The sequence below is a fragment of the Drosophila persimilis genome, unplaced genomic scaffold (assembly GCF_003286085.1).
Source record: "Drosophila persimilis strain 14011-0111.01,24,50 unplaced genomic scaffold, DperRS2 tig00000520-arrow-pilon, whole genome shotgun sequence".
Lineage (NCBI taxonomy): Eukaryota > Metazoa > Arthropoda > Insecta > Diptera > Drosophilidae > Drosophila > Drosophila persimilis.
The window spans coordinates 1,258,877-1,282,258 of record NW_020825317.1 but is presented as its reverse complement, the minus strand read 5'-3'; the positions used below and the strand labels follow the sequence as shown (position 1 = coordinate 1,282,258).

At 38.2% G+C, this 23,382-nt stretch overlaps 1 protein-coding gene across 1 annotated transcript in view; it reads left to right on the top strand.

Annotated features, from left to right (window-relative positions):
* Positions 1 to 23,382, top strand: part of LOC6603374 (neuronal acetylcholine receptor subunit alpha-7) — a 277,292-nt gene that overhangs the window by 17,689 nt on the left and 236,221 nt on the right. The window contains exon 3 of the mRNA XM_026990084.1: positions 13,047 to 14,136. Coding sequence (XP_026845885.1) covers positions 14,043 to 14,136 — 94 coding nt within the window. The 5' untranslated portion in view covers positions 13,047 to 14,042. The remainder of the gene's footprint in view (positions 1 to 13,046; positions 14,137 to 23,382) is intronic.

Genomic DNA, 23,382 nt, shown 5'->3' with positions numbered 1-23,382 from the left:
GTGCGCCGCATCATCGACGGGGGCGTCGATACATATGTACCTATGTAAATGTAAAACACCTTGTAATAACCACCAATATTAAATAACCAATATAAATAAATAAGCTCAATATTCAAAAGAGTATACAGTCCACTAATTTATAACCAGCCCCATACTTTGTTAATACCTAGTTTTAACTATTTATTAGCTTTATATAATAATAATAATTTCATTAGCTTTTATCTAATGGTGTTTGTATACTCATTTTTCGTTTATTATTTTCTCCAATTAGAAAGATGATTCTTGAAAACATTTTTTCTCAAAGTCTTTTCTGACGTATTGAACTACATATGTACATATCTAACAAACCACTGAAAATGATCGGTAAACGATATATTTCTTAGCCTGATTTTAGCCAAGAAAAAAAAGCTACAAATCATATTTGTTGTGGTATTGTATTTATTTGTGCCTGAGCAAACAGAAATTTTAGATGTCCGTCACAACGGACAAACGGAAAACAAATTATAAACTACAACATTTATCGGAAATTTGCATCAATGTATAGCCTCAACTTTAGCTGGAATCTAAATTTTGAATTGCTCGCCGCGAAAATCTCTTATATTTTTGTCCCGTGCAAATTCATTGGGTTTTTGCAAAAATCTTGAATGGCCATAGCATCAATTAATCAAAAGAAATTTTATAGAAGAAAAATAATTTTGAAAATTCGTCTCATTTTTAGCTGTTTACCAGTTGTAAAGTGTACGATTGTCCCGTTCGACATCTTGGAAATGCCCATATGTACAATATTTACAGATATTATATGGTTGTCTTAATTTTATGTACATAGTAATAATTATTATGTTGTTGGCAAATAATATATTACATTTAATATGATAGACATTTAAGGAGCTCGATTGTTAAACGCAAACAAAATATGTATTGCTCTCTATCGCTCGAAACCTTACGTACCTAATATAAACGAGGGGGAACGTTGTGAGTTGCTGCGGACACCGCAACTCTACAGTTATACCCGATACTAAGTCAGTATGGCTACATTGAGTGACAAAGAGTGCGTGCGGGAGAAACAGAAAACGTGTCTGAACATGTCATATCTATCAGATTGCTGAATCTGGATCAGATCACATAATTTTTATAGCCAAAAGCAACAATTCAATTTGCAGTGGCTACGCAGCGCCCGACGTCACGCTCAGACTGATTTTCTGTCTCTCTCGCACGCACTCTTTGTCGTGTCGCTTAATATTAGCGGCGTCTGCCGGAGGAGAGCCATACTGACTTAGTATCGGGTATAAATGTAGAGTTGCGGTCTCCGCAGCAACTCACAACGTTCCCCCTCGTTTTTCTTTTACAATTAAGGTTCGTTTCGATGTATAAAAAGCCATTTACTTTTCATTTCTTCAACGAATATGTTTTCGTTTTGAAAACGAATAAATCTTCCGGAATGTAAAAACGGGAGACCTAATTTTTGTGTATTCAAAAGTAAATCGGAAAACTTTTGTGTATGTGAAAAACGGAGTCTGGCTGAACATGTATATCATTTCTAATTAATCTAATTTGACATTCAAAACTTCAACTTCAAGTATCGCTATTGAATGAATGGGATTTGATATGATATTCTTAATATCAATAATGCTAATATAAATAACTCTTTACTTATGAGTATTACCTGAAATTAAAACTGAGTTGCAGCTATTCCATAGTAGGAAAATGGCGACTCTACGTGGTTTGCAAAGTTTACAGCATGGCCGCAAAGTATTCAGATAAATTCCATTACTTTTCATTTTTATTTTGTGCTTGAATAAAAAAAAAAAGCAGTGTTTAACACGAGTGGGCAAAAGGGAAGCAAAAAATGGGAAGCTTCCCTCGATACTCAAGTCAGCGAGAAATAAAACCCTTTGCAACATGAGGCATATACTTCACAGGTGTTCCACGCATAAGACCTCTTGGATTAGGGAAACGTTTTTGCTCCCCGTTTGAGTTGAGTCCCCTCTGAGTTGCGGAGCAGCAATCGAAATGGAAAAGAAATAAGTTATATGAATTGTCGTAATGATTGTACGATAGAGGGCACCGCAATAGTTTTAGAGTTGCCCCGTTTAATCAAATCCTAATCGTTGGCTCAAAAACCAAACCCATCACGTGCTGGTGTAAGAGGTGATTGAGACAGTGGTGCCATCGGCATGCGTTGATATATTGATTTCCTGTTAGCGCATTTGAGCGTGTACTTCTAAATACAATGATTGATGATCGCGAATTTATGGGAAGTCGTCGGAAAGAGGGCGAAGATTGTGACGCGTGAATAGCTTGTGAAACTCTCGCATTTTCCATCGAACACTGTGCTATAAAATGGTCATATCTTCTTCCGTATCGGTACAAGAAGTATTTAAAGAAGAGCACACATACAAATTTTTAGAATCAGCATATTTGTTGCAAGTTCCATTCCATATGGGTGTTCTTAAGTATCGATCTCGAAACTCCAGCGAACCCGAAGGCGGAAGGAGGGAAGAATGACACTGTAGGCTAATATGCTAATTTTCCAAGTTATTAACATTAACGAGGGGGAACGTTGTGAGTTGTGAGTTATACCCGATACTAAGTCAGTATGGCTCTCCTCCGGCAGACGGCGCTAATATTAAACGAAACGACAAAGAGTGCGTGCGAGAGAGACAGAAAATCAGTCTGAGCGTGACGTCGGGCGCTGCGTAGCCACTGCAAATTGATTTGTTCCTGTTGGCTATAAAAATTATCTGATCTGATCCAGACTCAGCGATCTGATAGATATGGTCATTCTCTATGATTCTGCGTTTTTAGTTTTCTCGAATCTGCAATATTGTGGATGCAACAGATTCTCGTCCTTTCTGGGGGCGGAAGGGGGTGGGGCGAAATTTTGAGATAAACGTTTTATAGTGAGATCTAACAGGAGTGCGGGTACTAAATTTGGTTACTCTACCATTAATAGTCTCTGAGATTTGTGGATGCCCCAGATTTTCGTCCTTTGCGGGGGCGGAAGGGGGTGTGGCGAAATTTTGACACAAAACGGTCAAGGTCCGATATCACAGCAGTGTGGATACCAAATTTGGTTGCTCTGGCGCTTATAGGTTCTGAGATCCTTGAACTCATATTTTGCAATTGGCAAAACCGACTGTTGAGAAATGAGCCTCGTAGTTTTTTAATTCAATGTTCATGTATATTGCGATTGACCTATTTACACGCTCATGATTGTAGTACATCGCCTAAGTAACTATTTTTACGCGCATAGCTGTGTTGTTATTGCTTGTGTCCAAAACATAGCTTTAATGTTCTCACACGTATAGCTAAAACCCGCAGCTGCACACACATATGTACATCGATGTGTACCGTTTTGCATTGGACCGTCGCATCGCATGATCTTTCAATTCCCTTTTGGCTCGACTTCTTTTGTGGAGTGGAAGTTAGTAGAAAGTTATACATATGTATGTACATAGATGAAACCAACCGCGCGCATAGCTTGTACCGCCCCACAGTAGGGAATTCCGCCGTTTCAGCTTGCTATATGAAATAGTTCAAGAAACATATGTACATATACAAAAAGAAATCTCGGAAAAATTTAAGGATATATCTTTTAAAAGCCCATCCAAAGTTTAAAAATAACCAAAATTTTAGATGGTTTGACAAAAATAACAAATCTCCAACTTTTCACACCTCTTTTCGTTCAAATCGCCACTGTGCGCCGCATCATCGACGGGGGCGTCGATACATATGTACCTATGTAAATGTAAAACACCTTGTAATAACCACCAATATTAAATAACCAATATAAATAAATAAGCTCAATATTCAAAAGAGTATACAGTCCACTAATTTATAACCAGCCCCATACTTTGTTAATACCTAGTTTTAACTATTTGTTAGCTTTATATAATAATAATAATTTCATTAGCTTTTATCTAATGGTGTTTGTATACTCATTTTTCGTTTATTATTTTCTCCAATTAGAAAGATGATTCTTGAAAACATTTTTTCTCAAAGTCTTTTCTGACGTATTGAACTACATATGTACATATCTAACAAACCACTGAAAATGATCGGTAAACGATATATTTCTTAGCCTGATTTTAGCCAAGAAAAAAAAGCTACAAATCATATTTGTTGTGGTATTGTATTTATTTGTGCCTGAGCAAACAGAAATTTTAGATGTCCGTCACAACGGACAAACGGAAAACAAATTAAAAACTACAACATTTATCGGAAATTTGCATCAATGTATAGCCTCAACTTTAGCTGGAATCTAAATTTTGAATTGCTCGCCGCGAAAATCTCTTATATTTTTGTCCCGTGCAAATTCATTGGGTTTTTGCAAAAATCTTGAATGGCCATAGCATCAATTAATCAAAAGAAATTTTATAGAAGAAAAATAATTTTGAAAATTCGTCTCATTTTTAGCTGTTTACCAGTTGTAAAGTGTACGATTGTCCCGTTCGACATCTTGGAAATGCCCATATGTACAATATTTACAGATATTATATGGTTGTCTTAATTTTATGTACATAGTAATAATTATTATGTTGTTGGCAAATAATATATTACATTTAATATGATAGACATTTAAGGAGCTCGATTGTTAAACGCAAACAAAATATGTATTGCTCTCTATCGCTCGAAACCTTACGTACCTAATATAAACGAGGGGGAACGTTGTGAGTTGCTGCGGACACCGCAACTCTACAGTTATACCCGATACTAAGTCAGTATGGCTCTCCTCCGGCAGCGCCGCTAATATTAAACGACACGACAAAGAGTGCGTGCGAGAGAGACAGAAAATCAGTCTGAGCGTGACGTCGGGCGCTGCGTAGCCAATGCAAATTGATTTGTTCCTTTTGGCTACAAAAATTATCTGATCTGATCCAGATTCAGCAATCTGATAGATATGACATGTTCAGACACGTTTTCTGTTTCTCCCGCACGCACTCTTTGTCACTCAATGTAGCCATACTAACTAGGTATCGCGTACAAATGTAGAGTTCCGGTCGCAGCAACACCTCACAACGTTCCCCTCGTTTAAAATTTCATTTAAGCCTCTGTCGCACGGGACAGAAATTTCTTGTCTAAAAAAGGTACAATCCACAAGCTAGATGTACATATATAATCAGGCAGACTCCGTTTTTACCCGTACTTTGGCGGATTATGTTATTTATAAAGAAAGCAAAAATTAAATTACCCTGATATAGGTGTCAAGTTTATTTTAATGCATAAATAAGTCATCTATTTTTATACCCGATACTCAAAACGAGTATTGGGGTATATTAGATTTGTGGTAAAAGTGGATGTGTGTAACGTCCAGAAGGAATCGTTCCCGACCTCATAAAGTATATATATTCTTGATCAGCATCAATAGCCGAGTCGATTGAGCCCTGTCTGTCTGTCCGTCTGTCCGTCCGTCCGTCTGTCCGTCCCCTTCAGCGCCTAGTGCTCAAAGACTATAAGAGCTAGAGCAACGATGTTTTGGATCCAGGCTTCTGTGATATGTCACTGCTACAAGAATATTTCAAAACTTTGCCCCGCCACCTTCCGCCCCCACAAAGAGCGAAAATCTGTGGCATCCACAATTTCGACGATACGAGAAAACCAAAAACGCAGAATCGTAGAGGACGACTATATCTTCCAGAGTGCAAAATCTGAATTATTATAGCCAGAATCAAGAAAACAATTTCACTCTTTCTCGCTCTGTCTCTCTCTAACACACAGGTTTCATGGTCGGTTTTGCCAATTGCAAAATATGAGCTCAAGGATCTCAGAACCCATAAGAGCTAGACCAACCAAATTTGGTATCCAGACTCATGTGATATCGGACCTTGGCCGTTTCGTGTCCAAATTTCACCACACCCCCTTCCGCCCCCGCAAAGGACGAAAATCTGGAGCATCCACAAATCTCAGAGACTATTAACGCTAGAGTAACCAAATTTAGTATCCGCACTCCTGTTAGATCTCAATATAAAACGTATATCTTAGAATTTCGCCCCACCCCCTTTCGCCCCCACAAAGGACGAAAATCTGTTGCATCCACAATATTGCAGATTCGAGAAAACTAAAAACGCAGAATCATAGATAACGACCATATCTATCAGATTGCTGAATCTGGATCAGATCACATAATTTTTATAGCCAAAAGCAACAATTCAATTTGCAGTGGCTACGCAGCGCCCGACGTCACGCTCAGACTGATTTTCTGTCTCTCTCGCACGCACTCTTTGTCGTGTCGCTTAATATTAGCGGCGTCTGCCGGAGGAGAGCCATACTGACTTAGTATCGGGTATAAATGTAGAGTTGCGGTCTCCGCAGCAACTCACAACGTTCCCCCTCGTTTTTCTTTTCCAATTAAGGTTCGTTTCGATGTATAAAAAGCCATTTACTTTTCATTTCTTCAACGAATATGTTTTCGTTTTGAAAACGAATAAATCTTCCGGAATGTAAAAACGGGAGACCTAATTTTTGTGTATTGAAAAGTAAATCGGAAAACTTTTGTGTATGTGAAAAACGGAGTCTGGCTGAACATGTATATCATTTCTAATTAATCTAATTTGACATTCAAAACTTCAACTTCAAGTATCGCTATTGAATGAATGGGATTTGATATGATATTCTTAATATCAATAATGCTAATATAAATAACTCTTTACTTATGAGTATTACCTGAAATTAAAACTGAGTTGCAGCTATTCCATAGTAGGAAAATGGCGACTCTACGTGGTTTGCAAAGTTTACAGCATGGCCGCAAAGTATTCAGATAAATTCCATTACTTTTCATTTTTATTTTGTGCTTGAATAAAAAAAAAAAGCAGTGTTTAACACGAGTGGGCAAAAGGGAAGCAAAAAATGGGAAGCTTCCCTCGATACTCAAGTCAGCGAGAAATAAAACCCTTTGCAACATGAGGCATATACTTCACAGGTGTTCCACGCATAAGACCTCTTGGATTAGGGAAACGTTTTTGCTCCCCGTTTGAGTTGAGTCCCCTCTGAGTTGCGGAGCAGCAATCGAAATGGAAAAGAAATAAGTTATATGAATTGTCGTAATGATTGTACGATAGAGGGCACCGCAATAGTTTTAGAGTTGCCCCGTTTAATCAAATCCTAATCGTTGGCTCAAAAACCAAACCCATCACGTGCTGGTGTAAGAGGTGATTGAGACAGTGGTGCCATCGGCATGCGTTGATATATTGATTTCCTGTTAGCGCATTTGAGCGTGTACTTCTAAATACAATGATTGATGATCGCGAATTTATGGGAAGTCGTCGGAAAGAGGGCGAAGATTGTGACGCGTGAATAGCTTGTGAAACTCTCGCATTTTCCATCGAACACTGTGCTATAAAATGGTCATATCTTCTTCCGTATCGGTACAAGAAGTATTTAAAGAAGAGCACACATACAAATTTTTAGAATCAGCATATTTGTTGCAAGTTCCATTCCATATGGGTGTTCTTAAGTATCGATCTCGAAACTCCAGCGAACCCGAAGGCGGAAGGAGGGAAGAATGACACTGTAGGCTAATATACTAATTTTCCAAGTTATTAACATTAACGAGGGGGAACGTTGTGAGTTGTGAGTTATACCCGATACTAAGTCAGTATGGCTCTCCTCCGGCAGACGGCGCTAATATTAAACGAAACGACAAAGAGTGCGTGCGAGAGAGACAGAAAATCAGTCTGAGCGTGACGTCGGGCGCTGCGTAGCCACTGCAAATTGATTTGTTCCTGTTGGCTATAAAAATTATCTGATCTGATCCAGACTCAGCGATCTGATAGATATGGTCATTCTCTATGATTCTGCGTTTTTAGTTTTCTCGAATCTGCAATATTGTGGATGCAACAGATTCTCGTCCTTTCTGGGGGCGGAAGGGGGTGGGGCGAAATTTTGAGATAAACGTTTTATAGTGAGATCTAACAGGAGTGCGGGTACTAAATTTGGTTACTCTACCATTAATAGTCTCTGAGATTTGTAGATGCCCCAGATTTTCGTCCTTTGCGGGGGCGGAAGGGGGTGTGGCGAAATTTTGACACAAAACGGTCAAGGTCCGATATCACAGCAGTGTGGATACCAAATTTGGTTGCTCTGGCGCTTATAGGTTCTGAGATCCTTGAACTCATATTTTGCAATTGGCAAAACCGACTGTTGAGAAATGAGCCTCGTAGTTTTTTAATTCAATGTTCATGTATATTGCGATTGACCTATTTACACGCTCATGATTGTAGTACATCGCCTAAGTAACTATTTTTACGCGCATAGCTGTGTTGTTATTGCTTGTGTCCAAAACATAGCTTTAATGTTCTCACACGTATAGCTAAAACCCGCAGCTGCACACACATATGTACATCGATGTGTACCGTTTTGCATTGGACCGTCGCATCGCATGATCTTTCAATTCCCTTTTGGCTCGACTTCTTTTGTGGAGTGGAAGTTAGTAGAAAGTTATACATATGTATGTACATAGATGAAACCAACCGCGCGCATAGCTTGTACCGCCCCACAGTAGGGAATTCCGCCGTTTCAGCTTGCTATATGAAATAGTTCAAGAAACATATGTACATATACAAAAAGAAATCTCGGAAAAATTTAAGGATATATCTTTTAAAAGCCCATCCAAAGTTTAAAAATAACCAAAATTTTAGATGGTTTGACAAAAATAACAAATCTCCAACTTTTCCCACCTCTTTTCGTTCAAATCGCCACTGTGCGCCGCATCATCGACGGGGGCGTCGATACATATGTACCTATGTAAATGTAAAACACCTTGTAATAACCACCAATATTAAATAACCAATATAAATAAATAAGCTCAATATTCAAAAGAGTATACAGTCCACTAATTTATAACCAGCCCCATACTTTGTTAATACCTAGTTTTAACTATTTATTAGCTTTATATAATAATAATAATTTCATTAGCTTTTATCTAATGGTGTTTGTATACTCATTTTTCGTTTATTATTTTCTCCAATTAGAAAGATGATTCTTGAAAACATTTTTTCTCAAAGTCTTTTCTGACGTATTGAACTACATATGTACATATCTAACAAACCACTGAAAATGATCGGTAAACGATATATTTCTTAGCCTGATTTTAGCCAAGAAAAAAAAGCTACAAATCATATTTGTTGTGGTATTGTATTTATTTGTGCCTGAGCAAACAGAAATTTTAGATGTCCGTCACAACGGACAAACGGAAAACAAATTATAAACTACAACATTTATCGGAAATTTGCATCAATGTATAGCCTCAACTTTAGCTGGAATCTAAATTTTGAATTGCTCGCCGCGAAAATCTCTTATATTTTTGTCCCGTGCAAATTCATTGGGTTTTTGCAAAAATCTTGAATGGCCATAGCATCAATTAATCAAAAGAAATTTTATAGAAGAAAAATTATTTTGAAAATTCGTCTCATTTTTAGCTGTTTACCAGTTGTAAAGTGTACGATTGTCCCGTTCGACATCTTGGAAATGCCCATATGTACAATATTTACAGATATTATATGGTTGTCTTAATTTTATGTACATAGTAATAATTATTATGTTGTTGGCAAATAATATATTACATTAATTATGATAGACATTTAAGGAGCTCGATTGTTAAACGCAAACAAAATATGTATTGCTCTCTATCGCTCGAAACCTTACGTACCTAATATAAACGAGGGGGAACGTTGTGAGTTGCTGCGGACACCGCAACTCTACAGTTATACCCGATACTAAGTCAGTATGGCTCTCCTCCGGCAGCGCCGCTAATATTAAACGACACGACAAAGAGTGCGTGCGAGAGAGACAGAAAATCAGTCTGAGCGTGACGTCGGGCGCTGCGTAGCCAATGCAAATTGATTTGTTCCTTTTGGCTACAAAAATTATCTGATCTGATCCAGATTCAGCAATCTGATTATCGTTATCTATGATTCTGCGTTTTTAGTTTTCTCGAATCTGCAATATTGTGGATGCAACAGATTTTCGTCCTTTGTGGGGGCGGAAGGGGGTGGGGCGAAATTCTAAGATATACGTTTTATATTGAGATCTAACAGGAGTGCGGATACTAAATTTGGTTACTCTAGCGTTAATAGTCTCTGAGATTTGTGGATGCTCCAGATTTTCGTCCTTTGCGGGGGCGGAAGGAGGTGTGGCGAAATTTGGACACGAAACGGTCAAGGTCCGATATCACAGGAGTGTGGATACCAAATTTGGTTGCTCTAGCTCTTATGGGTTCTGAGATCCTTGAACTCATATTTTGCAATTGGCAAAACCGACCATGAAACCTGTGTGTTAGAGTGAGACAGAGCGAGAAAGAGTGAAATTGTTTTCGTGATTCTGGCTATAATAATTTTACGATCTGGTTGAGATTTTACACTCTAGAAGATATAGTCATCTTCTACGATTCTGCGTTTTTAGTTTTCTCGTATCGTCGAAATTGTGGATGCCACAGATTTTCGCTCTTTGTGGGGGCGGAAGTGGGCGGGGCAAAGTTTTGAAATATTTTTGTAGCAGTGACATATTACAGAAGTCTGGATCCAAAACATCGTTGCTCTAGCTCTTATAGTCTTTGAGCACTAGGCGCTGAAGGGGACGGACAGACGGACGGACGGACAGACGGACAGACGGACGGACGGACAGACGGACAGACAGACATGGCTTAATCGACTCGGCTATTGATGCTGATCAAGAATATATATACTTTATGGGGTCGGAAACGATTCCTTCTGGACGTTACACACATCCATTTTCACCACAAATCTAATATACCCCAATACTCATTTTGAGTATCGGGTATAAAAATATGGTGTTTTAATTATTGCTAGTGAGAAAACATTTGAAAAAATTTGTTCACTGAATTTCGATTAAAAATGGGATAGATAGTTGACCAGGCTAAAATTTGTGGCAGTGGAACATCGAATGATTAAAATACTGGTAGAAAATGTTGGAATACTTTTGGCTTGTCCGCTCAAAACATAGGCCTAGAAGAAGACTTAATTTAAAATGCGCTATAATATTGCAAGAATTTGAATCTTCAAGTGGGGAACTGTATTTTGTCATAAACTGTCAAATTTCATAGAAACAGAATCTTGATTCAATGATATTTTATAGATTGAGAAACTGGGACAGATTTTTCTAGTTTCTAATGGGGCTTTATTTCCGAAAGAATTTGGATTTCGTTTTGAAGAAATTGTGAGCTTCGTCTGACTATTTCTAGTAAAAGGCATGACAACTTAATAGTCGGGCTATTTAATCTCCCATTCGTTACAATAAATTTTCATGGTGCATATCTTGGCTTAATATTTTTTGATTTTGATGCAGTCTATCAAAGTCCGATTTTCGGTTGAGTACGATTTGATGTAAGAAAACAAAAACTCACTATGGGAAAGGTATGTTGTAATAGGACTCTAAACGTTTCAAGCAGGGAATAATTCGATCTACAACACGGAAGGGTCAAGTCAACCGTAAATAGAATCTAGTGGATCTAAAAGGAATCGTGAAGTTAATCCGGCTCAACAAGTCAGCCTGGAGCAAGTTGAGCACAAAAATAACACCATCGAAAAGTAAAAAGTACTTCTGGACTGATTCAGTGCTGCCATGGTGTACTTTGTACTGAGGGTACTATACCCAAGAGCCGTATTCTGAAATCGGACAAACTAGCGAGGTATACAGAATCTTTGTTATATAGGGGTCGTTAAATTTCTTTGGCCACCTCTTTATTAACCCAAGCACGCCCATGGCCTTATTTACCATGGTAGAAATGTGTTCTGAAAACTTTAGCTTGGCGTCTAATATAACACCAAGATCATCCACCTGGGTAATTCTCTCAAGAGAACCACCACATAGGGTATATGGAGCCAACAAGGAGTTAGAATGATGAAATGTCATAACATTGCATTTCGAGGCATTAAGGTGTAACAAGTGTGCACAACACCATAACCGAAAGTTATTGAGATCGGATTGCAAGCGAGAATGAAATGAAATGCCCTTATACTGGACACAGGGTTTAACATCATCCGCATACATGAGTTCTCGAGAGTATGTTAATTACCTTCGGCGTTCATTAATAATGATTGCGAAGAGTAAGGGGCCTAGATGGATGCCCTGTGGTACTCCCGAAGAAACTTTGACTGGTGAGGAGAGGGAGTTTTTGAAGAGGACTTTTTGAGACCTGAAAAAAAGAAAGCTAGAAGTCCATCTAAGGAGGTTGGGCGGAAACTCCAGAAGGTCATGCTTATGTGCTAGAAGGGAATGGTTTACAGTTTCGAATTCTTTACAAAATTCGGTGTATAATAGTGTCAATAATAATGCATTACTCAACAAAAACAACTAGTAAAACTTTATATATGTTCGGTATATGACGCATGCTCGGATCGGTCTGAAATTTATTTCAGCTCTTTTATATGTATGTATATCACTACAATGTACTATACCCAACTTCAAGTCTCTAACTTAAATTTTAGAATTTTTTGCTAGATATCGGCTGTCTGGCCCAGTGTGCACTTAAAGGAGCGATTGTATCATGTAGTGCAGTGAGATCCTGTTGGGGCATTTTATATTTAATAATGAGCTTGGTGCACACTTATGTATATATACTTATATACTTGAATATACCAAACGAGAGGGAAATTATATAAATACCGAAAAATACAGAAACTGAGAAATGGCGGGCAGGCTTTGTGGCGTAAAGTATCAGTAGTCCACACTCTAAGCACAACAGCACTGCGTATCTACGAGTACTGTGCGTCTGTAATTTTAGGAAATGAGGAAATGGGAATCGCCATAGGATGAGACACGGTATTTAGTATTAGTTTATTCTGCAGAAGCTTGCAAATAAAACCAGTTTAGGCTTTTTGCCAGTTTTTCGTATATTAGGCATTCCTAAATGGATTCCAAATGTTGTACATATGTATGTACCTAGCAACGGTTGAATGTCCAGGTATGACGAGAACTAATACCCTGACTGAATTTACATACATATATGCACTTTTTACTCATAAGATGAATTTGTTTTTTAAAATACTATATGTATTTTATTTGTAATATTCTTCCAACTTCCCTTGCAGCTTTGCTACCAAATGCCAATTGTGGTTAACCAGCCAACACGTTTCATCGAGCGAACATTATAAAAAATGTTAAACAAACAAAATGAAATTATTGAGTAAGACATAGCTTAAGAAGGCTCTGCATTGATAAGATATAAGTTTACTGTTGGATTTTAAAAGCAATCAAAACATTTTCACGTAATATCCCTCGACTGATCCGGATCAAGACAGGAAAAAGTAATCAACAGTTCTGTATAAGTTCCGGTAATATACTGCAGATGCCCATCTACTCACTAATCAAACTGCCACAAGGAAAAATTAAATACAATAAAAGTACCAATTTGGTCTCTAGGCAGTTAGGGCAATAGCTTGGTGCTTGACACTTGCGACTTGCCACTTGCCACAAATGTCGACAAAAATCCTTTGTCGGGTTGTCATGACAGTCTGAAAAAAGGACAGAGATCGAGAGACCACCGAGCCGCCCCACATCCAGGCACAGACCCTGGTCAGAGCTGAATCAAGCCATAATTCCAAGCCAAACGGTTAAAGCGAACAATTCTTCCTGAATATTGGCACCTCAAATTTAAAGACCGCCTTCTTCCTGCTGGGTCGAAAGTAAGGTATGCCGAATTAACAACAATAACAATTAACAACAATACAAGCTGCAGAGTTTTTGGCAGCAAAACAACACCACACCACTCCCAACCCATCGCTGGAGCATCAAGAAATTACAATAATATAAAATGGGTAGCAATAGCTAAGAAAAAAATACTTGCCGGGATGAACTGTTAGCGCCTGTCTTCTCGTCCATCGGCCAAGTCCTAATTTGGTTGGCTTATTGATTTCGCCAATCGACCCGACATTTGTTTTGGTAGCATCCTCGACTTTGTCGATGAATATTTGGATTTCCAATTAGCAGACATTGCTGCCACAGCTCGAGTGATACGATAGGGTGATAAGACCGAGCAAACCATAAATCGGGCAACCAATTTATTGAACTCTATTGAATTGGACAGAATGAGTTTCTTGCAGCCATACGTACCATCTAGAGCCGCCGTTGACGCCGTCATATGGCTGGCTTATGGCCTGGGATTCCTCATTATGTTTCCAGGTGAGTGCCTCCATAAATATTTGTGAATTTCAACATCGGTTTCATAGCAGGTTTCATGACTTACCCGGACGTCCGGCTTGTAGATAAGGACAGATTGCATACTACCTGCTCTATTAGTGTATACAAATTACCCGTAATAATAACATTCAAGACAACAGCAAACTAAATTGTACTTGCAATTTGTACTTTTCTTGTGTCAAAATATTTATAAAAGCAACTCTAACCGTAGCCGCTTGCGATAAATATATCCTGTTTAAGAACTAGACTTGAGGCTTGGTCGTTTTCTTTTTCGTCCCTGTAATTTGGTGGAGTCAGATCGCTAGCATAATATATAATATTTTTATACATAAATACATATGTATGTATATAGTGTTTAATTTAGTTTCTCTGAGTACTATACGGAAAATTATGCCTGCTAAAAATGTGCTAGCGAAATTTTGAGCTACTTTGTATGTGCATATGTGCATATGATAGGCTTAATGGTAGAGGCATGGCCTCCAAAAAATGTTTGAAAAGTAGTAGTTGTTATTAAATATTTTTCTTGATTCATAAATTAAGTTGTACACAACTATACAAAGCTACTATAAAAAGCTTGGTTTATAACCGTCAGCTTTACAATCAAAATGCATAAATTTCAATAAATAAATAGAACAATTTTTAAAAATTTTCTCAAACATTTTTTTATCTTCATATATATATATATCTATCCATACTACCATTCAACGCTGCTCCTCATTTAGTGTGCACTTTTGAAGGTGTTGGATTCGGCAATTTTATACAAAATTCTGTATGTATTCCTGCATACTCCACCATTTGTAATTTTCATTGGGCTCAGTTCAGTTATTCGGCAAAGGGAGGTCCCTACGAGCTTTACGAATCCAATTCATGGTAGACTTGTTTGCATATCTTTTTACTGCCGATTTACAATTTGCATACCATTCCAAATTATTTATCCCCTTTGTGAAATGTGCAGCCAATCTAGCCAATCTGCGCATTTTAAGAATATCGAGATATCTTAAATACAACACCTGTGCACTTAACATGGCTGACGAACTGTGAGTAACATTATTCATATTTAAAATTTAATTGCTAATGGTAAAAAAACTAATTGCAATTTGAAGTAGCTGTCTTTACCCAGCTGTTCAGTTATGCGCACAATTTAGTAGTTTACAAGCACAATCAATATTAATATTGTTCACCTAGATTTGAAAAACCTTAGAAATTTTCACATTGTTAATGAATGCAGCTATTATTCGGCCTTTATGGCTTACGCTTACCGTTTCGAACGTAATAAGCTTTCAAATACAAAATCGATATTAAAAAAAAGCTCAAATATTCTATGCAATTCTATCAGAAAAGGTAGATTACATTTTGCCTAAAAATGAGGGTGAATAGTGTGAGTCGCTCCTAAGGCCGAGACTCTATACTTATACCCGAAACTTAGTCAGTATGACTCCCCTCCGCCAAAGGGCGCACATAATTCACGACAAAGAGTGCGTGAGAGACAGAAATAAAATGAGGAAGCGGCGTGGTCATGCTACGTACCACTAAAATGTCATTTGTTCCGTCTGGCTATAATAATCCGTTCTGATTTAATTCATTATGATTCTGCATTTTTGATTTTCTCGAATCTTCAAAATTGTAGATGCCACAGGTTTTCGTCCTTTTTGGGGGTGGAAGGGAGCGGGCATAAAAAGTTTGTTATTGTTCAGTAGTCTAATCCCTCTAGTACTGGCGGTGGCGATTAACCATGCCTGAACTAAAATGTTGCTCTGTATACTTTACAACCCACCCACCCACCAGCCAGCGAACTAGTTCGGTTGGGAAGCAACGTCTCGCCAAAAAACTACGAAACGAAAAAGCATGAGAGACAAATGAAGAGAACAGGTAGCTAAAAATGATTCTATCCTGCTCTTTTCCTTTCTCTTTCCCTTTTCTGTTTGCGGTCATTGCATTGCTGGAATGTTCTTTTGCGTTTGGCGTTTGTAGAAATCAGTGCGGCTGACCAAGTGATTATAATAATTTAAATTTAAACAGTAAGGCAAAGCAATTAAATTAAAAATGTATAGCAAACGTATAAGACAAATATGCAGCCAAACATAATCGTGCTAGCGGAGAAACAGTGTCGTGCAGTGAAATAGAAAAAGGCCGCGAAATAGGAGAGACAATCGAAGAAAATGAAAAAAATGGAAAGTGACACTAAAAAATTTAAAGAACTTCTTTGGAGTTTTGATTGGTAGGCTTATTTGCTTTTTGGTTTTTTGTATGCCTATTATATCTGTATTTTATATTTATAGATGCCATAACTGTAGAGACAGGGACTGGATCAGCTGAAGCCCAGCTTAGGAAACCCTTCAACTTCCAAAAAAAAAGTTGTTTAAGAAGTAGTACCACCGCGAATAGCAAAACTTAAATTAAGTAAATTTAAAAATTAAAATGAAATAAATAATAAAAAAATGTAAATATTACATGAAATGCAGATTGAAAACCTACTACATTTCACTACCTACTAGATGGGTACCCATTTCACTAGCTACTAGACGAGTACCCATATCACTAGTTCGGGGTTAAACGATGTGGTGTCGCTGGTCCCCATGTCCTAGGACATTGCGGGCTAAAATGGAAATGATGAAAAGCATTGCTAAGGGTTAGTAAAGAAAGTACCGCTGGTCAGTTAGGGTACCCTAGCTCCCAGTACTGCTGGGCATTTCCGACCCCATAAAGTATACATATATATTCTTGATTAGCATCAATAGCCGAGTCGATTGAGCCATGTCTGTCCGTCCGTCTGTCGATATCGTATCATTATTATACCCAGAATGAAGAAAACAATTTCATTTTCTCTCGCTCTATCTCTCTCTCTAACACACACTTTTCATGTCGACTTTGCCTAAAAGTGAGCGCCCAGATCTCAAAGATTATAAGTGCTGGAGCAACCAGATTTGGTATCCATACTTCTGCGATATCGAACATGCACAAGTGCATTTCAAAAATTTTCCCCACTCCCTGCCGCCCCCGCAAAGAACGAAAATCTGTTGCATCCACAATTTTGAAGATAGTACGAAAAAATTAAAAACGCACAATCATAGAGAATGACTATACATATGTACCAGATTGCCGAATTTAGATCAGATCGGATTATTATTATAGCCAAAAGTAACAAATCAGCGCCCGACGACATGCTCAGACTGATTCTCTGTGACTCTCACATACACTTTTTGTCGCTCAATGTACGCACCGTCTGCCGGGGGAGATCCATACTGACTAAGTATCGGGTATAATATTAGAGTTGCGGTCGCAGCAGCGACTCACAACGGCCCCCTCATTTTTATTTGTTTTGTTGTTTTTATAAAATGTTTCCTTAGGCTATCGTATCCTCAAAGTAGTTTCTTTACATGGAGTAAAAGTTACCGGACTAGCGCAGATTAATTAAAATAATAACTTAGCTTTGAACTTTCATATGTTACGCACGATTGACCGCATAATTTTGGATGTTCTTGAGCTACCTCAGTCATTTTTCAAAAATCGATTTTTGTTATGAAACAAAGTAAAAAGTATTTTAAGCTATTAAGCTTTTTATTGGTTTTCGAGATTTAATGAAAAGTCGATCGGCGCAGAATAATTACAAGAGCTGAAGGGCCGAATAGCCCGTGTCCTAGCAGAACATTTTAGACGAGAGCGATAGTGGGTGATAGAAGGAGAGCGTCAGAACAGCTCGGGACTGCTGCTTAGCCGAGCACGAATGATAGAAAAATAAACAGAGGGCGAGAGAAAAAATAGATGATATATGTATGTAGCTGTAAAATCAAAAAGCATGAGTTCCACCACAGTGAGCACCACTGGCTAGTCATCGTAGCTTCGACAGGGTCCGACTTTGTATTCTGTTAGAACTTAATAAAAAAAATTGCAAGCTTGGAAAGTATACCGCTCAAAGATTATTGTCCCATCTGTTTCTCGATGGTCACGATGGGCTTTGTACTTGCGATGTTCGTGCAAAGACAAAGCAGAACCCGATTGAGCGAGTAGGATGTTCCAGAGAAAAGGATGTTCAAGACTCCCAACCGTTTGCAAGCTTTGCAGCTATCGAATGTCCATTAAAAGCTTTTTCACATGGGAATATGAGCACATGTGCTTCTTGAGCGTAGAGATACAAAATCGATTATCAAAACTAAAAGACTTATTTAATAGTCTTTGATTTAAAATATTTTTTTTTAGTTACAAATATTTCGGAATTTGTGTTACTATATCCATGTTAGGACATACATATGTAAATATGTACATATGTATATGTAAATATGAATAAATACGATTTGATTCTAGATTTAAACCGCTACTCATTTGTGCTTCCATTGAGGCGAGAGCTTGTTGCGGTTTTCCGTCTGCCTGCAATGATGAGCTCTGTCATTGCACTCCCAAGTATTTTATACATTTGCATAAGTAGGCAATGCCAGGGAAGCACACTCCTCCAACATACTTGGCTCAGCTTGTCTCTCGCTGGAGCAGCTTTGTTTGCGGCGAAGGGAAGTCTGGCAGCTTTGGAGGAGGTTAAGCATCAAATGAGGAAGTTACGTACAGCTTGATTTCTTCCCCAGCAGAATGGGGAGCTATCCGTGAATTATGGGGAATCGAATGGAATAGAGAGTGGAGCGTATGTGGGAAATGGGGGTCTGCGCGTTTCGTGTGCTTATTATTGTCTAGCCCGTTTCGCTTTTGGTTACATTTTTACACTTTACTCAGGCTGCGGGCGTGTCAAGACGACTTTGCATGAAAAGACATTAGCATAAGTCACAGCTAACGAGCCAACATATAAATACAGTGGTGCTCATACACTTAAGCCACAAGAACTACACCAAGAATTTAAACGAAAATCAAGAAAAGTTTTTATTTTACAGCTCCCATTTTTTGTCTCAAATTAGTTCTATATGTCGGTGTTCTAATACAACATTAACCAAGTTATAAAAAAATATAGCCAGCGAAATAATTTAAAAATCTAAAACCATCTCCAAAACGTCCTGCTCATATACTTGAGCCACCTGGAAAAAAATTGTTAAAAAAATTAAAATTTGCCAGGTCGGGACTCTGCGGTGGCCATTGCAAAACATTGATTCCCTCTTGGTTAAGCCACGACTTGACTATCCTTTCAGACTTTTTAATTATTTCGCTGACTATATATTTTTATAACTTGGTTATTGTTGTCTTAGAATACTGACAAATAGAACTAATTTGAGACAAAAAATGGGAGCTGTAAAATAAAAACTTTTCTTGATTTTCGTTTAAATTCTTGGTGTAGTTCTTGTGGCTTAAGTGTATGAGCACCACTGTTTGTATATGAATGTGTCTGTGTATATGTATATGTAGATTTATTTGTATGTGTATATATTTTGATGTATATGTATATGTATGTATATGTACATGTGTATGTATATTCATATGTATGTACATATATGGAATAACATACATATGTACAAGCATACGTAAATACGTAGCTGAAAGGGATCGTTTAATATTCGTGTTGGAGCAAACTCGTATAGACTGGGCAAACCTGTCTTTATAAAATATGTACGGATGCAAATATCTACATACATACATATGTATACACATGTATTTATGTATGTACATTATATATTCGTATATATTTTTGGACTTGCACGGCTTCTGCACATTCCTTTCTGCGGACCCCACGCTGATGTGTTATTTAATAAATTATGCGAAGTAACCAAATCTCTTTCTATTTTATTTGTCACTTTCCCGCTGAAAAATTAATGCATCCCTTCAGAAAGGGGCATCTGCATGATATACGGTGCGGCCCTCATTATTTTAGGGGCATGGCATCCTTGTGTGCGCCATGCTGTGGAATGCAAAGCTTGGCAATAAGGGTGTTCTTTCTGAATATTGCCTGCATATTTATTAAATGTATTAAGCAGCTAGATACATTGGCCGCTTGCTTTGGATGAAAATAAAATTGCATTAAATGGGACTGTCCGCTGAATAAGCCACCACCGAAAATTTGAAGATTTTTGGAAGTGTGATCTTTCGATTTTGCGATTTTCACTGGTCAGCTAAATCACCGGAGTTATCTGTTGCGGGCTTCTTAAGGTGTTTTTCAAACTCACAGTTGGTTTTTAACCAAGCTGGACACTACTGAAGAGCTAAAAGAAATCATTTGTAAGAATTCGTGAGCCTATCGCCGGAAATTATCGCAAATGTGATGGATAATTCAATAAAATGGGCACGTATGGTAAAAATTTGTGGGGAACTTTGGACTGGTAATTTCTTGGTTTTTTGCAGTAATTATAATTTAGTTATGTTTTATTTATATTCTGTTTTATTCAGGGGCCTTAAGTTCACATTAGGATTTAGGAAATATTTTACTTACTTACCAGGTTCAACTACCAGGTAGAGCTTGAGGTAAGTTTGTCCTGTTTTCATCGCAGCCTGAAAAATGTATGTTGAAAACAAGGTTTAACGACTCGTTGCTGGACACTGTCCAGGACTGGTCGACGTTTTTTAGAAAATCCAGGGTGGGTGTTGTCTTCGAGAGAACTCTACGCAAGTGCGAAGCTTCTGACTTGCTCTCGATTTCGCTGCGGAGCTTACGCCATGAATCAAAATTTCGCCCCACCCCCTTCCACCCCCGCAAAGGACGAAAATCTGGGGCATCCACAATATTGAAGATACGAGATAACTTAAAGCCCACAATCATAAAGAATGACCATATCTACCAGATTGCCGAATCTGGATCAGATCGTATCATTATTATACCCAAGAGTAACACATCAATTTGCATTTTTTGATGGTGCGATTTTTGTGCACAACTTGATCCAGGCGGAGTTTCTGAGCCGCATAACCTTCACGATTTGTTTTAGGTCCACTAGAATCTATTTACCTGCATGAACCGTTTACCGTCTTATTATAACTAATTCCCATCCTCTTCTTTAATCACTAATATAAGCATACCTTTCTCGTAGTGAGTATTAGTATTTATGTTTTGAATGCATGCTTAGTTCTTTTAGCAAGTTTAAATTTTCCCCGAATAATAGTTTAACAGCTATCTTCTGCTGGTGTCTCAGGGGCCACTTGATGGTGCAGTAATTGCATCGCCACTACAAAGATGCTGTCATTACATATCAACGCCTAGAAAAAAAAAGAAGGGGAACTTTGTGAGTCGTTTTTACCGCCGCGACTCTACATTTGTAGCCGATATAGCTCCTCTCCGCCAGAGGGCGCACACATTGTACTACAGAGAGTGTGTGAGAGAGAGGGAAGGAGTTATCGCGTGGCTGGGTTTGCGTAGCAACTGCAAATTGATTTGATAATTCTTGTTATTATAGTAATTGGATGTGATCTAAATTCTGGCTATAATAATATAATACAATGGCTATAAACAGATCTGATTCGTTAATCTGGTAGATGCGGCCACTCTCTATAACCAAAGACTATACAATACCAAGATGTTGCATGAGGAACAAATTCTCTTTTACGCTACCTTCGCCTCCGAAATGCTACTCGGCTTCGTCAATGCCTCGGTCAGCGTCGAGTCGGTGTGTCTCGAGAGATAGAATACAAAAACAAAATATGAATCGTCTGCGTGCCGAAGCCGTAGGGCAGCGTGGTCGCTGATGTCTTTGGCGCGGCACAGTGGGTATTCAGCCGAAATAGTAAAAAAATTTTATGAGTGCTTTAGATAAATTTAATGTACGCATCTAATAGAGAATTTTCCAATCAAATTTTCAAGATAGTTTTAGTTTAGAAGATATAAGCACTCAAAGTTTATATATATGTAAGTACTCAATGCAAATATATATTGAACTCATATTCACTAACTAATTTAGCAAGCTGAGACGGCCAAAGGTCCCACTGTGCCGCTCCAAAGACATCGGCGATCCGCGACCACCGCTTCGACGGTGCTGAGGCTCGAGAGTCCAGAATTATTTCGTTGCTGCTGAAGGCATTGCCGAACAGACGAAACCGATGGGCAGCGGGGTCGCGGTAGAGACGAAGTACAGGCGAGAAGGGAATTGAAACCCCGCGCGCTCCCTCGTGCCTTTTGGGTTCTAATGTTAGGACCCGCCATAGAACAGCTTTTTGGTCGCTCATGCAACATCTTGGTATTGTATAGTCTTTGGTACCATTTTGTTCCGCAATAAAAAATATTTTTAATTTTTAATATGAAATGAATTTAATATGAATATTGAGGATATATGTACAGTGGGCTGCAAGAGTGAGTACATACTCACAATCACTGACTTTCGCCGCCCATAACAGCCAAACGAATAAAGCAAAGCAAAATAACTTTTTTCCCATATCAATACACTTTATTCTTAGCAAATAGGTAATAATAACAAAACGAAATGAGAAGTTGTCAAAGAGTGAAAAAGAAAAAAGCAAAAAAACTCGCATGTACTCAGTTTTGCACTTTTACAAAAATCAAAGAAAATAACATAGTATTAATATTTTGTCCATAGACCCTTATTAGCTATTACTTTATTAACACGGTTTGGCATACTCTCTACCAAATTCTCAATAATAGCTTTTGGAATACGATTCCATTCCAATTCTACGCGGCTCCAGAGATCGCCTAGGTTGGATGGGGCTGATTTGTACTGACCGAGCCGTCGTTTCACGATTGACCATAAGTTTTCAATCGGATTGAGGTCGGGACTTTGAGCTGGCCACACCATCAGTTTAAAATTTTGATTTCCCAGCCATTCTCTAACAATTTTCGCAGTGTGCTTCGGATCTCCATCTTGTTGAAATGTTATTTGTGGTTCGGGATAAGCACATTTTTCCAAAAAATTGGGTAGATGGGTTTGCAAAATGTTTAAGTAGTTCTCTTTTCGCATGATACCATCTATTTTTTGTAGAGGACCAACGTGCCACCATGTAAAACATCCCCAAACCATAATATTTCCACCGCCATGTTTTACAGTTTGCTTGACATGATGTCTTTGAAGTTTCTCTCCGGGCCTACGCCAACAGTACTGCTTCCCATCCGATTGAAAACGGTTAAATTTGGATTCATCAGACCAGATAACACGTTTCCAATCATCCGTGGTCCAATTTTTATGATCCCTTGCAAATTTCAACCTTGCTTTAACATTTTTTTCCGGCATCGCAGGTTTATTTTGCTTAACGGCTACCATGTACCCAATGTTGCGAAGGGCTCTTCTAGCTGTCCAGCAACTAACATTTAAGCCGCAAACTTACTTTTAATACACACCTTCTACTTTATTTTAACATACATTA